The 15,326-nt window shown below is 48.8% G+C and overlaps 1 protein-coding gene across 2 annotated transcripts in view; it reads right to left on the bottom strand.

Annotated features, from left to right (window-relative positions):
- Positions 1 to 15,326, bottom strand: part of FGD1 (FYVE, RhoGEF and PH domain containing 1) — a 41,972-nt gene that overhangs the window by 12,895 nt on the left and 13,751 nt on the right. For both annotated transcript variants that reach the window (XM_040466916.1, XM_040466917.1), the window contains exons 2-8: positions 10,811 to 10,984; positions 10,325 to 10,502; positions 9,760 to 10,198; positions 8,376 to 8,465; positions 7,532 to 7,680; positions 6,083 to 6,239; positions 5,839 to 5,977 (exon numbers count right to left, since the gene is read on the bottom strand). In XM_040466916.1, coding sequence (XP_040322850.1) covers positions 5,839 to 5,977; positions 6,083 to 6,239; positions 7,532 to 7,680; positions 8,376 to 8,465; positions 9,760 to 10,198; positions 10,325 to 10,502; positions 10,811 to 10,984 — 1,326 coding nt within the window. The remainder of the gene's footprint in view (positions 1 to 5,838; positions 5,978 to 6,082; positions 6,240 to 7,531; positions 7,681 to 8,375; positions 8,466 to 9,759; positions 10,199 to 10,324; positions 10,503 to 10,810; positions 10,985 to 15,326) is intronic.

Here is a 15,326-nt window from a genome sequence, read left to right as displayed (position 1 = left end):
ACATAGATGGAGGTAGAGGGTGTAATACTAAATGAAATAAGTGAATCAGAGAAAGACAAATATCTTATGATTTCACTCATATGTGGAATTTAAGTAACAAAACAAATAAGCAGAGGGAAAAAAATAAGAGAGAGACAAATCAAGAAACAGACTTCTAATGATATAGAACAAACTGATGGTTACTTTAGGGTGAGGGATGGGTTATATAGGTAATCAGGATTAAGGAGTGCACTTGTTTTGATGAGTACTTGTTTTGAGTGATGTATAAAATTGCTGAATCACTATATTGTACACCTGAAATTAATATAACACTGTATGTTAACTATACTAGAATTAAAATAAAAATTCAATAAAAAATACATGTTCTATGTACAAATACACTTTCATTGCAGTGATTTTTACAACAGTGTCAACCAGAAAGAAAAATGTCCAACTGTAGGGGTTCAGTTAAATAAATTAATGTGCATTCATATAGTGGAATACTAAACAACCTTTACAAATAATGCTTATAATTTGTCAAATGCTCAGGATATTTTGAGAAAAGGATAACAACTTGTATATACTGTGTGATCTTGATTTTGCAAAATATATGTGTATAAAAAACACCAGGAAGAATATATTTCAAAATGTTCATCATGCTTATTCCCTGGGGGCTTTTATCACAGGTGATCTTTTTCCCTACCTTTTTTGTCTTTCCTATAATTTCCATATTTCCTACAGTGACCAGGAATCATCAGGAAAAAAAAAAAACTTGGAATAAGTCCCTACACATCCCCATACAGTAACGAATCCTACTAGTGCTTGAGGGCCTGCTATAGCTGTATTGCACTCCACTCTTGTCTGTATGGTGCTGGATTTTCCCACTAAAATATACCTGTGATGGAGGAGTACATGTGCATCTGAAGAGGCAAACCAAGTCTTGGTTTTCTAGGAAGCTCTCCCTCCATGACCAAGTCTTGGTGCTCAAGATCCGTAGCCCTTGTCAGGCCTTTCAGGAGTCTCTCATCTCCAACCCCTCTTCCACCCTGGCTGCCAGAGGGTCTTTCTGACATACAGCTTGTTGTCACTCTTCTGCTTAAATCTGTCAATGGCTCCCCTATATTTGCAGGGTAAAGACCCAGCCATTTAGCCTGGCATTGAAAGCCCTGGAGATCTGACTTCTGCTGACCTCTCCAACTTTCTCCACTTGCACCTCCCTAAACATGTCCTGTCTTGCCACTCAGTCTTCTGGATTCAGCTTGCCTCCTCCAGTAAACCCGCTCTGAGTTCCCAGGCTGGGTTGGGACCCTGTCTGGCTTCCCACATTCCTCTTTGCTCCCCTCTGTCCTACTAGTCACACTGCATATTCATAATGCATTTACAAATCTTCATCCCTTAGTAGACTAGGAGCTTCCAAGGATGGGACCAGAGTCCTTCCACTCTCTCCAGGCCTTCCCAACAGATGCTTTGCATAAATTAGCTCCTTTAAATCCCCACAACAACTCTGTAAGATAGGTGTGATTGTGCCCTGTTTGTCCAAAATGAGGAAACAGAGAGAAGAGGTGGTGGCCTTAGGTTGTCTACCTGGGAAGCAGCTGAGTTGACATCAGAGCTGGAGCTGCTCTGCCATCTGCCCTTTCTCCCACACATTCTGCATCTCCCCCACCCCAGGGCAGGGAGCATGTCGGGTGGAAGAAGTAGGAGGTACCCAGGGAAGGGAGAATAAGACTCTGGCAAGCTGTGGGCATACAAGCTTAGACCTGTGCAGGCCATTGGGCTAAGACTAGAGGCTTTGGTATCAGGAACTCGGTCTGGAGATGCCTTATATGGAGTCCAAACTGACATTTCCAGGGGTCCAGTGTGTGTAGGCTCTGTCTGGGGGTTCAGTGTGGGGATGTCAGCCTAGGATTTCATTTGGGGGGTCCAAGTCTAGGGAGTGCAGTTTGGGGAGCTCAGTGTAGGGGCTTGGTCTGGAAGCTATGGTGGGGCTTTGGCAGTCTGGGTTTGGAGTTCAGTCTTGGGCTCAGGGTAGGCAGCCCAGGCCAGCAGTTTCAGTTGGCCTGGTTTGAGAAACCCAGTCTAGGGTCCAGATTCCAGAGTTCAGTCTGGGAAGCAGAAAGTGGGGGAGTCAGTCTAGGGAACCAGAGATATGATTCATTGGGGCTTAGACCTTGAGGCACTTTCTGGGGCTCTACCTGGGGATTTTAGTCTGAGGGGTAAAAAGTTAGGAGGTTAGCTTAAGATCTTGGCCCAGGTAACTTAGTGAGCATATCTTAGACTGGCTTTCAGAGATTCTCATTTTGAGTGGCTCCAGAAAACTGGACTGGGAAGTTCTTTCAGTGTGTGTGTGGGTTCATCTTTGGGCTCAGTTTGGGGAGCTCAGTTGGGCTCAAGCTCTGAGATTCATTCTGGGGGCTCATATAGGGTTGAAATTGGTACAAAACAGGAACCTAAGTTAGGTAAACTTGATCTGGGGCTGACTTTATGGGCATTCAGTATGGAAGGCATCAGTCAGGGCATTCAGTAATAAAAACTGCTAACATTTATTGAGACTTTGCCACGTGCTAAGCACTGTGCTAACAGCTTTACTTGGATTATCTCATTTATCCTCAAAACAACTCTATGAGGGAGGTATCATTATCATCCTCCTTCTACACATGAGAAAATTGAGACTGAGCAGCTTGCCCAGAGACACATAGTTGGTAAAAAGAGGTCTATCTGGTGCCCAGTTTAGGAAGATTACACTGGCAACTCATTTGGGGGTTCAGTCCAGGGAGATCATTTGGGGAATTTCAGTTTGGAAATGTCATGCTAGGGATCCAGTGTGGAAATAAAGTCTCAGAACTCAGTCCTGGAAGCTCAATGTGGATATGTGATTCTGTAGAATTCATGGGCTCTGAGTGGAGAAATGAGACAGGAGGCTTCTTCTGGGGATCCCCCTGGAAGGTTATAAAGTGTGGAGACTCAGTGTGCCAGTGAGGTGTCCTTCTTGGGTCTCAGTAGGGGGCCCAGTCTGGAGACTTCATTCTGAAGGACTCAGCCTGGGAATCTCAATCTGTGAATCCAAGGCTGGGATGTAGAAAATGGGGGGCTGTCTGGGAGGAGTCAGTCTGGGAATTGAGACTGGGGAAGATCAGACTTGGAGCATGGGTCACATAATTTGGGGGAAAATCTAGCATTAATCTAAGGGCTCAGTGAAGGGGATAGAAAATAGGGGTCTTCAGTCTGGGGGATTTGGGTTAGGGAGAACACAATCTGGTGTTTCTGTTTAGAGCTGAGACTGGGCAGCTATTAAGCTCGGGGTTCCCTCTGGAGTTCACACTGGGGAACTGTAGAAATGCAGTCTGAGGGCTTGGTGGTCTTAGTCTGTGGCATGGATCAGTCTCTGACAAAAGAGTCTGTCTTTTGGGCTCAGGACAGAGGGACAGTAAATCGGGGATAAATATAGGGTGTCTCAGTCTGAGGGACAGTAAATAGGGGATTAATATAGGGTGCTAAGTTTGGCAATACCTGTTTATAGAATGGTGGCTCATGAAGATCAGACTGGGAAGTTCTTCCCACAGGGGGAATCTCCCTGTGGGATCTCAGGTTGAGAGCTCTGACTGGGAACTCGCTCTCAGAGCTCAAGGTGGGGAGAACATTCTGGAGGCCCAGAACTTAGTTTGGGGAAACCAGGGTAGGGTTATATAACTGGGACCTCATACTGGATTCAGCCTGAGAGCTCAGGTTAGAGATGTCAGTCCATGGAACTACTCCCAGGGAATCAGTCTAGAAGGCTTTTTCTAGAGGTTCAGGTTATGTATCCCATTCCTTGCACTTCAGAGGGGCTCTCATTTGGGGAGAGGATTGAGGCACTTAGTCTGCAGATGTTTGTAGCATTTGGCTGTCAAACTTCCTAGGGTTCTAGCTCTTTCTAGAGGTCCAGGCTTGGTAGCAAAGTGTCCTGTCTGGTGGGATGGAGGGGGCTTAGTTTGGGAAGCAGGCACAGCAGTGGACAAAACTGTCTGCCCCTGACTCTTGGGGTTTCCAGGACCCCACACTTTCCTAACTTTACTCCTACCTTTAGGGCTGCTCCTTCTTAAGTCCTTTGCTGATTCCACCTCCCTCAGCTTTGTCCTTGGCCCCCATTTCTTCACCATTTACATTCACTCTCTTGGTGATTGTGGCCAACCTCACAGCTTTGAATACTGTCTATGAGCCAGTGACATCCAAATCTCTCTTCCTGGGATTTGAGACTCATCTAACTGCCTAACTGGCAGCTCACTTTGAACATGCCCAAAATCGACCTCCTAAGCTCATCTCGAGAACCATCACCACTAACCAAAAATCTGCAAGTAATTTTTGACTCTTTCTCCCAAGCCTCACACCCATTACACCCTAGTTCTTTTGGTCCTGCTTCCAAATATAACATCCTGAATCCAACCATTTCTCACTGCTTTCACTGTTACTATCCTCATCCAAGCACTTTTCTCACTTAGATTATTACAAAGGCTTTCTATTGGTCTCTCAGCTCCCTCTCTTGCTTCCCAAGTGATCCTGATCAAAATCTTCTCATGGCTAATCACTACACTCAGAATAAAATCCACCTCCTTATCCTGGCCTGTAAAGTCTCCAACCCTACTTCTACCATTCTACCCTCACTTGTCATGTTCAGGTCACACTGGCCCTCTTGCTTGTCCAGACATATGCAAGCTACTGCCCTCTTGCCCCTAGGAACTCGGCACCTGCTGTTGCTTCTGCCTGGAATATGCTCCTCCACAATCCACACATGGCTCCCTTCTTCTTGTCATTCAGGTATGACTCAAATATCTTCTATTCAGAGAAGCCACCCAAACTAAAGTAAGCCCCAAAGTCCCTATCATATCACCCTCTTAATCTCTGAATTACATGTAGCACCTTCTAATGTCCTCTTGTTTATTTGTCACTTCTGTTTATTGTCTATTTGCTGTCTGTCTTGTTCACTTCTGTATCCCCTGTGCCCATGACATGCACAGAACCAAGGTGTTCAGTAAGTAGCTGCTACATTAATGAAGGAAAGAAAGGAAATAATAGTCTTGGGAGAGAAAGTTGGGGAGATTCTGGGGATCACTCTTAGAGCCCCCCCCCCGGGGGGGGGCCCCCCCTCATACTGGAGGAATCAGAATGAAATACTTTTCTAGTAGTTCAGTGTGTGAGGACTCAGTCTGAAGAGGGAGTATCTCAGCCTAGAGATCCAAATCTTGGAGGTAGAAAATATAGGGTTCAGTCTGGGGTGCTCAGTTCTGAAGAGGTGATTCTGTAGGGCTCTGATCAGACTTGGGAGGTTCTTTTGGGAGGTTCATTCTAGGTAGCGGCTGGTGACAGAGTAGAGCTCTAAATGTAGAGGATGGAAAGTCAGGGGCTTGGTGAGACAAATCTCTTCGTGGGGAGCTCAGCTGTGGAGATTCAGTAAAGAGGGCTTGGCTTGAGGGATCAGTCTGGGCTCCTGGCCTCGTAGCTCAGTCCCTGGGGGTTCAGACTCAGTTTCATTTTCGACTTGGCACAACTTCATTTCAGCATGAGTCTAGGGGTCAGCCTTGGGGTCTTGGCCTAGAAAACAGATGGCTTCCTCTAGGGGATCATTCTGGGCATGCTTTTCAAACTTTGGGGCTCCAGTTGGGGACTTTAGACTGGGGGACTCCTGAATGTTCTGTCTGGGTACTTAGGGAAAGATCTTGACCTGCAGGTTCATCCTGCGGTCTTACTCCAGAGCCTCGATGTGGGCCTTTCAGTTTGGAGAACCTGTTCTGGGATCTCAATTATGTGGCAATGGAAGGCTGACCCTGTGAGTTAAGTTTTGGGGGATGGGGTAGGGGGCAGGGCCCAGATGTGTGCACTCACTTTGGGCGTCCTTGCTGTCCGGGGAGCCATGGGGCAGCTTTAACAGATAGTCCTTGAGAAGCAGCTCATAGCGGGGAATGCGCTGCACAGGTTCCAGCATGTGGTGCTGCAATGTCAGGTTGCCACAGGCTTCCTCCTTCTGTGACAGGCAGAAGCAGAGGGACTCAGGCCTGGCAACAGACCTGTCACGGGGTCCCTGCAGACCTTTCCTCCCCAGTCTGCCCTATACAGCTTCACTGCTTACCTGTACCTCGTGGATGATTACTTTAAACTGGGTGGAGCGCTCTGTCCAGGTGTTGACCAGCTCCACAGCCCGGTCAAAGTTCTTCACATACTCGCCATACATCTTGAGGAAGGGTGCCAGCTTCTGTAGGATGTCTCCGATGCGCGGGTAGCGGTCCCTGGGGTGGAAGCAGGGGCTGACATGGTCCTGCTGATCCTTGTCCCCCAGAATTCTCCCAGGGTTCTAGGTCTCTAGCCACAGGCAAGTTACTGTCATCTCATTCCTGGAAATCTACTTCTTAGCCAGTCTGCTCCTCTAGAATTGCTGCTTATGTTATAGGCCAGTTAGGCCAAAAGGCTCAGCTTGACCTGAGACAATGGCCCGGGCTACCACCTACCTCAACTCTGCCCTTTGCAAGTACCAGGAATAATATATTCTGGAATACCTGCCCAGACCTCACTGCAAGGGTCACTTCATACACTTATTACTGATTCTGTGCCCAGCCTTATGCTGGGTGATTCTGAAGACACAAATGAGTCATACTTAGCCAAGCCCTGACAGGGCCACTGTCTGATAGGTGAGGCAAAGTGAACAGGCCTAGTCATACTCTTCAGGAGTCACAGTCTGCTGAGGGACCTGGTCTTAGCCCTCACTGGTCACAGTCTCCTGGGGAATACACAAGAACCAGGTCTGGTCTATCCCTCAGGGGTAAAAGTCAGTTGGGGAGATGTAGGAACTGGCTTCCTTCCAGCCCTCCATGGTACAGTCTGGTGAGGGGGACACACTTTATCCTGTGGGTGTGGGGAACATGGAGATGATTTTTAAAAGGAAGTAACATGGTCTGATTATTCAGGAAGACCATTATGGCAGGTAGACTCTAAAGGATGGATTGAAAGAGGAGAGCCTGGTGGCTGGGAGACTGCCTATAAACTCTGCCCTTCTATCTCAGGACTCAGCTCAGGAATCACCTCTTCCTTGAATCCTTCTCTAACCCCAGACTAGGTTTGGTCCATTTGTCTGGATTCCTACAGCCTCCCATTCTCAGCTCTATCTTAGGTCTGATAAAAAACAACAGCTCATGTTGAGCGCTTATTATATACAGGATTCTGTTCTAAGCTCTCGACACATGTCAACTCATTTAAATCCTTAAAACAACCCTATAAGGTAGGCTGTTATTATCCTCATTACATAGATGAGGAAACTGAACCACAATAATTTAAGAAACTTGCTTAATATCACAGAGCCAGCAAGTGGCAGAGCTGCAATTTGAACCCAGGCAATGTGGCTCCTAACCTCATACTCTTAAGGGCTGTGCTGTTACAATTTTCTGAGTCCTGGTCTATGTTTCATATTAGATTGGGAGGGCATAGAGGGAAGAACTTTGGTCTTATTCTCTTTGTGAAAGGCGGTAAGAGGAGAGGACAGGCAGGAGGAAAGGAGGGCAGACAGCCTAGATCTGGGGCCCCTCACCATTCCTCCATGCGCTTCTCTAGCTCAGGCAGCAGGAACTGCTGGTGGAAGCAATAGATGGAGCAGATGTTAGAGAAGATGCCATGGACAACATCAGCAGGGAAGGAACTGCGGTTCCGAGCTTCTTCCAGTAGCCGGGCACAGAACACCTGTGGGGCAGGCAGGAGTGTTCAGCGCAGCTGGGCCTGAGGCTTGGCTGGGGAAGGGGCAGTTTGTAGGTGAGGGCAGTGTTTGTGGGAAGCTCTGTGGAGCTTTGGGATCTGCATTGGTTTTGAGACTGAGGAGAGAGGGAATGGAGCTAGGCTTATATGTGGGGTTGGATTTCCGGTTATCAAGGTTAGGACCTGGGAGTAGGCACTGGGACAATGAGAAGTCAGGAGCAGGGTCAAGAATTAGGTTCAGGGTCAGATCCATTTATTTAACATATATTTGTGAATTCCTACTGTGTGCCAGGCACTGTTGTAGTGGTTGATATAACATAGTGAGTAAAGCAAGCAAAAGTTCCTACCCTTAGGGATACTAGTGGATTTGGGGTCAGGAATACGGCCAGAATTAGAATGAAGTTCAGGGTCTGGTTTACAGCTGGGGTAAATTCAGGATCTAGGTCAGAGTTGCAGTCAGGGCTGATGTACCCACCCAAAGTTAGCAATGAGGGTTGGTACAAAGATTAAGTTTGGAGTCATAATAAAAATTGACTTCAGAGACAGGGTGGGGGTCAAGGTCAGAAAGGGGTCTTACCAACTCTAGATTGGTAATGGTAGGGTTGAGCTCAGGCCCTATTACTTCCTCCTTGGTACCCACCTACCAGGTCCTGGGGCCCTGGGATCCCTGAGGGGCCATTCACCTGATCCAGGAGATGGAGCCTGGAAACGTAGGCCTTCTCAGTTTGCAGGAGCTCATTGGCAATGTGGAACACCTTCTGCTGCACGGTCAACTGGAAAGGAGAAGAGGCAACCACTCATTTATCATCCGGTGCCCTAACCTTCACCCTCAGAATTCTCTGAAGAGCTCAAATGCTACTCTAAGCCCAGTGCTACCCTGGGATAATCCCAACCTGCATCCCTAGACCCATAGCCTCCCAACTTCATCCCCGACTCCCCAGTGTACCATAAAGGCCACTCCTCAATTCTGGTGATATGCACTCTCTCACTCGGCCACTCATGCACCCAGTCATCTGCTCTCTTTATCCATTTAGAATAGTGCAGTGGTTAATTATGTGGGCCAGGAAGTCAGACTTCCTGGGTTCAGATCCTACCTCTGTCATTCATTAGCTTGCATAAGTTGTGTAACTGCTCAGTATCTAAGTCTTCTCATCTACATACACTGATAGTAATAGGACTTAAGTTCATTTGCAATTGAGATAATTTAATGATTTAATATAAGTAAAACATAGAAGACCACAAATTAAGTAGTCTATACATGTTATTTATTCACTCACTCAGTTCACTGTCAGCAAAGGCTTGCTGAGTCCCTGGAATGTGAAGAAAACATGAAAGTACCAGAATGTATAAAACTCATTGCCTGTTGGCCCAGTTTCCAATCCATTGGACACATATTTGCTGAGTCCCTGGCCTCAGGCCCTATATTTGCGCTGGCTTCTGGTGAAGAAGTTGTTCTGGCTACAACCTAACTTAAGTGCAAGGATGCCTCTGAAAGCAGCCTTAGGCTGCGGGGGCACAGAAACAATTTCCTGCTGCCAAGAGCCTTCATTGCCACAGCCCCAGGTCGTTTGGACAGGAGGGGCTCTAGCTCTTGTGCCCCTCTGGAGGCCAGCTTCCAGGAAGTCTCTGGATATGAGAGACTTTCCATTTTACAAATAAGGAAACTGAGGCTTGTGGTAGGGGAGTGGAGATTTGCCCAATGTCACATAGCTACTGAGTCTTAGGATTTTCCAGCTGGAACAGGACTTTAAGGATCCCCAACCAGGATGCTCATCTTCAAGATGGAAAAACTGAGGTCCAGCTAGTAGTTCTCTGATAAAGGTAGAACAATTTTCTTGGTAGTCATTTGGAACTGTGCATGGTCATGTTGGTAGTTACAGTGAAGGAGTGGGGGATGAAATATGGGTTTGCTACTGATATTTAGTACCAGGAAACCAGGGAAGCCGAACATTCTAAGTGGAAACAATGCTGTTCTGAGAAATAATGAGCTGGGGAAGAACCAAGTGTAAAAGCCAGGCTCCTGGTTTTTCCACACAGTCCTGCCATTTGGTGAGCATGGGTCAGTACCTCCACAGACTCCTGTCTCTCCATTGGGGGCACTGGGATTTCTCTGTCCTTCTCATCCTCCTCCTCGTCGTCCTCCTCTTCCAGGTCACTATCAACCTCCTGGGAGCCGGGCCGGTGGGGGTCAGCCAAAGCAACAGGGACACTGGCTAGGGCAGAGGGCCCAGGACACAGACTATGGCTCGGGGGCCCATCATCACTGACGAAGCAGGTCTCCTCACTGTTGGATGGTGAGCTGATGCTGTCAATGCCGCTGTCCCGGTTGGGCACCTTCTCGCCATCCCGGGGCCCAGGAGCCAGCAGGAACAGGCAGCGGGAGGCCTCGCTCTCAGGAAGCTGGGGCACTGGTGGCTGTGGGAGTGGCTGTGGCAACATGGCTGGCTCTGTGGGACCTGGGCTGGGGCCAGGGGCTGGCCTATCCGAGGCGACAATCACAGGCTCTCTGAGGTGGGTGGTGGACACACATGGAGGCAGGGTATGAGCTTGGCTGAGAGTCCTGTCTTAAAGCTGTCCTTCTTGTCCCAGGCCCACCCTCACCCCCACAGGGTCCTCCAGGGATCAGACTCACCTTTCAAATTTTTCAATCAGTGAGGATACCGCCGCAGAACTTGGACTGGCCTCCACCCTAGGGGCCAGGCCCTTTGCCACTCGGGGGTCTGCAGGCAGAGGGCGTGATGGTGGAGGGGGAATGGGCTCAGGTGGGGGGGGCATCCGGGGCATCTGCAGGTAGCTGGGCTTTGGGGGGACTGGAGAAATTGACAGGGAAAAGAGAGAGGGGAGATCCCAATGAGCTGAGTTTGGAGGTGGCTGTCATAGTCAGGCCACAAGGCCCTCCACAAACTCCTAGTCTGCACCTTTGCCCAAGGTAGGTACAGAGCAGGCCTGAGGCAAGATGCCAGTATGTATGCATTAGCCCCAGGCTACAGGCCTTGGCTCCTAGACCATGATGCTTCCTATCCTTCTAACAAGCCCTTTCCTCTGACACTGGCCAACCTTTCCCTTCCATTATCTCCTCCCCCGGGCCATTTCTCTGCCCCTCTCTGGAACCACTTACCTTGCGGCTTTGGGCCTGGTGTCCGCTTCAGTGGTGAGGGACGCTGAGTGGGGGTTTCAGTAGGGGGGCCAGGGTCTGAGCGAAGCCGCTGGGGACCTTCTGGATGAGGTTCAAGGCTCTGCCCAGGGTCAAGGGACAAACTTTTAACCAGGATACGGTTTCCTTGGTGCAGCCCTGCAGAAAAGGAGAACCTGGGTGTGAAGCGATTGATGTTATCCCAAAGGAGCCGGGGACTTGTATGTCTTAGCAGATATTGGGGTATTGGGTTTCCCTGAGCCCCTTTCCTGGGCACACTGTCTTTCTGGGAAGCCCCTACCACAGCCCTCAGATGGGGATCCAGGCCCAGGGCTGTGGCTGGCTGTTTTCATCAATAGACAAGAGTTCTTTGTGATCCATACATTGATTCCTTGTATGTTAGCAGGCATTATTACTAGGGAGTTTAACCAGGCTAGGGGTGGGTACGAGCACCCTACAATTTGTGTATGTGTTTTCAGCCCTTGTTTATATAGCCACAGTAAGTATGCTGAGCTAAACTGTTCTTCACCCTTTTTCTTAAGGTCCTGAGAATATCTGGATTTCCTTGTCTACAATTTTATACATCTGAGCATGCTATGACAAAATTGTATTTCATGAGCAAAAGTTTTGCTTCTTAAAATCCCAGCCTCTCACTAATCTGTACTACCCTCGTCTGCTTCCACACACATGCACAACCACACACACAGAACCCAGCATTCAGGTCACAGGAACAGCTTTAAAACAGTGGGCAACAAATTCAGAAAAAGGGAGGTCTTTTTTGTACTTTCCCTCTTCCCTCACTGTGGACTCCCTAAATCCACCTCTGTCTTTGGCCCTAGGGAAGATGATGGTTACTTTTGGGAGGGAAGATTCCACCTGGGAGACAATGAGGGACCGTCCAGGATGACATGTCCCAAGGGAAGGAGTATGGGGCTCAGGTGGGCCTGGCTAGTCAGGGAGTTATAGAGGGTCTCATATGACAGAGAATTCAGTGTGGGGGTGGAGTGGGGGGCTGGGCAGAGCATAGAGGGCAAGCCCCTGTGGCAGGCTGAGGAGCCAGGTGACCATCCTGTGGACAGAGAAAGCCATGAAAGGCCACAGTGTAGGAAAGGGTGCCGGCAAACAGGTGTGAGGACAAGAGAGTGAGTGGCAGTCAAGAGCTCCCACCCACACACAGTGTTGGTTTTGCTGTGCCACAGCGACATAGCCTCTCATAGCCACAGGGTCTCTTATCCTGTGTTATATAGTCTCACAAATCACCAGTCACAAAAAGGTCTACTCAATTACAGAGACACACGGTGTTATTGAGACTGTTTCATACAACTGTTGGGTCTGAAAGCCTGGTCACACACAGTCACAAAGACCCACAGTCACAACCTCACATATTATCACACAGCGCCACAGTATCATGTACACCCAGCAAACACAGTCATGCACGGTCACAAAGAAAGTCACACAGTGGCAAGCCTCTCATTTTATACAGTTTCATACAATAATTTCCCAACCACTTACCATCATATACACTCCTCAAATATGGTTACACTGAGTCACAAAGATATACAGTGTAATTTATACTGTGTCTCACAATTGCAGGGCCACAGAATGTGACACATGCCATAATATGGTGTCACAGGTTCACACAGTCATCAAGACTATAGCCATGCAGGGTTATTATACCATGTTAGATACTGCCTCACACAATGGGATAACATCACAAAGTCACACACCACCATGTACCCAGAAACACAGATACACAATCACAGACATGTGCCCTAATTTACTATGTCATACTCATGAAACAAACATGTCCATGGTGTCCTTGAGTCTTAGGGGCTCAGGCATATATAAACACCTGAAATTTGCCTACTGGTCTAAGTGGTCATGGTGTTACACGTACCCCCTGCTGCAAAAACATACAGCTATAACATTCAGAGACAACCTACAGGGTCACATGGGCAAAAGGAGCCACAGGAATTTTGGGTATCCCAGTCCTGGAGGGAAGGAATAGCCCAAACTATAGTGTTCCAGCAGCTTCCCTGGGCCCTGGGCCCTACTCTGGCCACAGGCTAGCAAGGTAGGCCCCAGGGGACTCCAGCCATTGTCACCTCACAATCCTGAAGGAACATGGTGCCCCAGGCCCCTGGCCAAGCCCCACTCTTCCACCCAGTACCTTGCCTTGGGTGCAGTGTCCTCACTTCCTTTCTCACTTGAACAGGCAGGGCCCTGACTGGGAGGGAGGAGGTGCTCCTCTCAGCTCAGCTGGGCAGTGTACCCTGTCCTGTTCAGCACATCCTGGCCTGGTCCTGCCCTGCCAACCCCCCTGGGCGTGGGGTTGAAGAGGATGAATCACTTGGAGGACGGCACATGAGGAAACACAGTTCGAGAGACAAATGGCCAGAGAAAGTGAGAGACAGCGTAGCTGAAAGGGCCAGAGATCTAGCAAGCAAAGCCAGGCACCCCATTGTGCAGAGACATCCCCCCTCAAAGACACACATAGGTTCCAGGGTTTCAGGTGCCCCCTGTTTGCCTCCTCAGGGCTCCACCTGGCCCTGTCTCCACACCTGAAAGCAGGCAGGCCTCCATAGGTGAGCTCTCCCTACCCAGTCTGTACAGAGCAGCTGGGGGCCCTCTGGCTGGGCTTCTCTCTCTTTGCTCCACTGCTTGTCCTGGTGGTAGGGTAACTATACCATTCTTTGTGGCCGTGCTCTGGCCCATTCTCTAATCCCTTCTCATCCACCTCACCTGGGAGCCCACCAATGGACCTGCCTCTCCTTTCTTTCTGCCTCCTTGTAAGCAGCCCTGCAGAATGGGAGGCTGGATAAAATTCAAATATTCTGGGACACTCTGGATTCCTAGGAGAGAGAGACAGGGACTGTGAGCTCAGTTTCTAAGTAGATGAAGGCAGAGAGACAGGCAACGACTTGTCCAAGGTCACATAGCAAGTCAATGGCAGAGTTTCAGCAGACTGGTCCTGAGTTGGACTCCTTTCTTAATCTTGCTCTCCAAGGGAAGCTGGAAAAGAGGGGAAGTAGGAGGGGCAGGGGTATACCCCAGTGCTTCGGAAAGTTGTGAGCTGCAGTGTGGCTAGTGAGCACAATATCTCTACACCCACCTGTAGGGAGATGACAGTGGGGTTCCAGTTCAGGAGCCAAGGCCCGGCCAAGAATCAGCTGAAGCTCCACTGAAGGAAGAAGGTTCAAGATCCCTCCCTCTCCCATTTCAGTGCTCCTCATTCCTGTCCCTCTGCCTACATTTCCCTGTCTCCTCCTATGTTTTCCCTCAATGGTCCCCTTGTCCCATCTTGCTCCCTCCAAGTGGGTAGATGGACCTCCAGCTCAGGTCATGCCACTTACCTGCACAAGAACCTTCTGTGACTTCCCACTGCCCATGGGGAAAATAGGAACTTCTCAGCTAGGCCTCCATGGCACTTCACAACCCTATTGAACTCTCTGGCTTCTCTAGGCTTAGTTTAGTTCCCTGAATATTTCTGAGCCCTGCTCTGAGCCCAAGCAGATGCAGTGCTGAGGGATGTGAAAAATCCCATCTCTGCCCCTGGGGAGCTCCCAAGGGATGCCTTCTCCTTTCCTGGATACAAAAGCCCTTCCCACTGCCCCATCCCATCCCCACCTGGCTAGATCCTGCATTGGTTTTCTCCAGCCCATTTTTTATAGTTGACAATCCACAGCATTGTCTCTCTCTCACACACACACACTTACACCTACACATCTGACAAAGTCCTCCACCAGAACTGCCTCCTTTACCACTGGGTTTACCAGAGTCCTGAGTGCCCATTAGAGCAGAGGCCACAAAGCCTCCCCACCCCACCCCCTGCAGAAAGTCATACCACCAAACCTTATAATACTTTGTGAAAATGTACCCAGTAGACATATTGACAATGCACAGCCCTCGAGGACCTAGTGAGAGCTGCAGAGTTGTTCACATGTCCACATGCAATGTGCTTGGTGCATTGTGCTCACACACAATCATTGCTGCCATTCTGGCATCTCTTGTCACTGACCAGAAGCACACCCTGGGCACCCCAGGAGTTCAGGGCACTGTCCCAGCTCTGCTGTGGGGGTGTGCAGTCCCAACAGGCCCTCAGCAGGCCAAAAGGTAATCTTGATCTTAACCCTCAGGGAGCTCCCAATCTCAAAGACAAGAGAATCTCATTCAGGAAAAGCTAAGGTAGAGCTTAGGAAGTACAAGGGGGGTCAGCATGTTAGGACTGGGGAAGCTCAGGGGAGGGAGAGGCCAGGGACAGGGCGACCAGATAAAATACACAATGCCCAGTTAAATTTGAATTTCAGATGAACAATGAATAATTTCTTAGTATATAAGCATGCCTCATGAATACTTATACTAAAAATTTATTATGCTATACTAAAAACTTATTTGTTGTATATCTGAAATTCAAATCTACCCATACTTTATTTGAGCAAATTTTAGCAACCTTAGTCAAGGAAGGCTTAGAGTGAATGAGGCAGAGCAAGGCCTCTGAGGT

The sequence above is a fragment of the Herpailurus yagouaroundi genome, unplaced genomic scaffold, assembly GCF_014898765.1.
Source record: "Herpailurus yagouaroundi ecotype Mexico unplaced genomic scaffold, PumYag 67005, whole genome shotgun sequence".
Lineage (NCBI taxonomy): Eukaryota > Metazoa > Chordata > Mammalia > Carnivora > Felidae > Herpailurus > Herpailurus yagouaroundi.
Note: the sequence above shows the minus strand (reverse complement) of the source record. Positions and strands in the feature narration are given on the sequence as shown.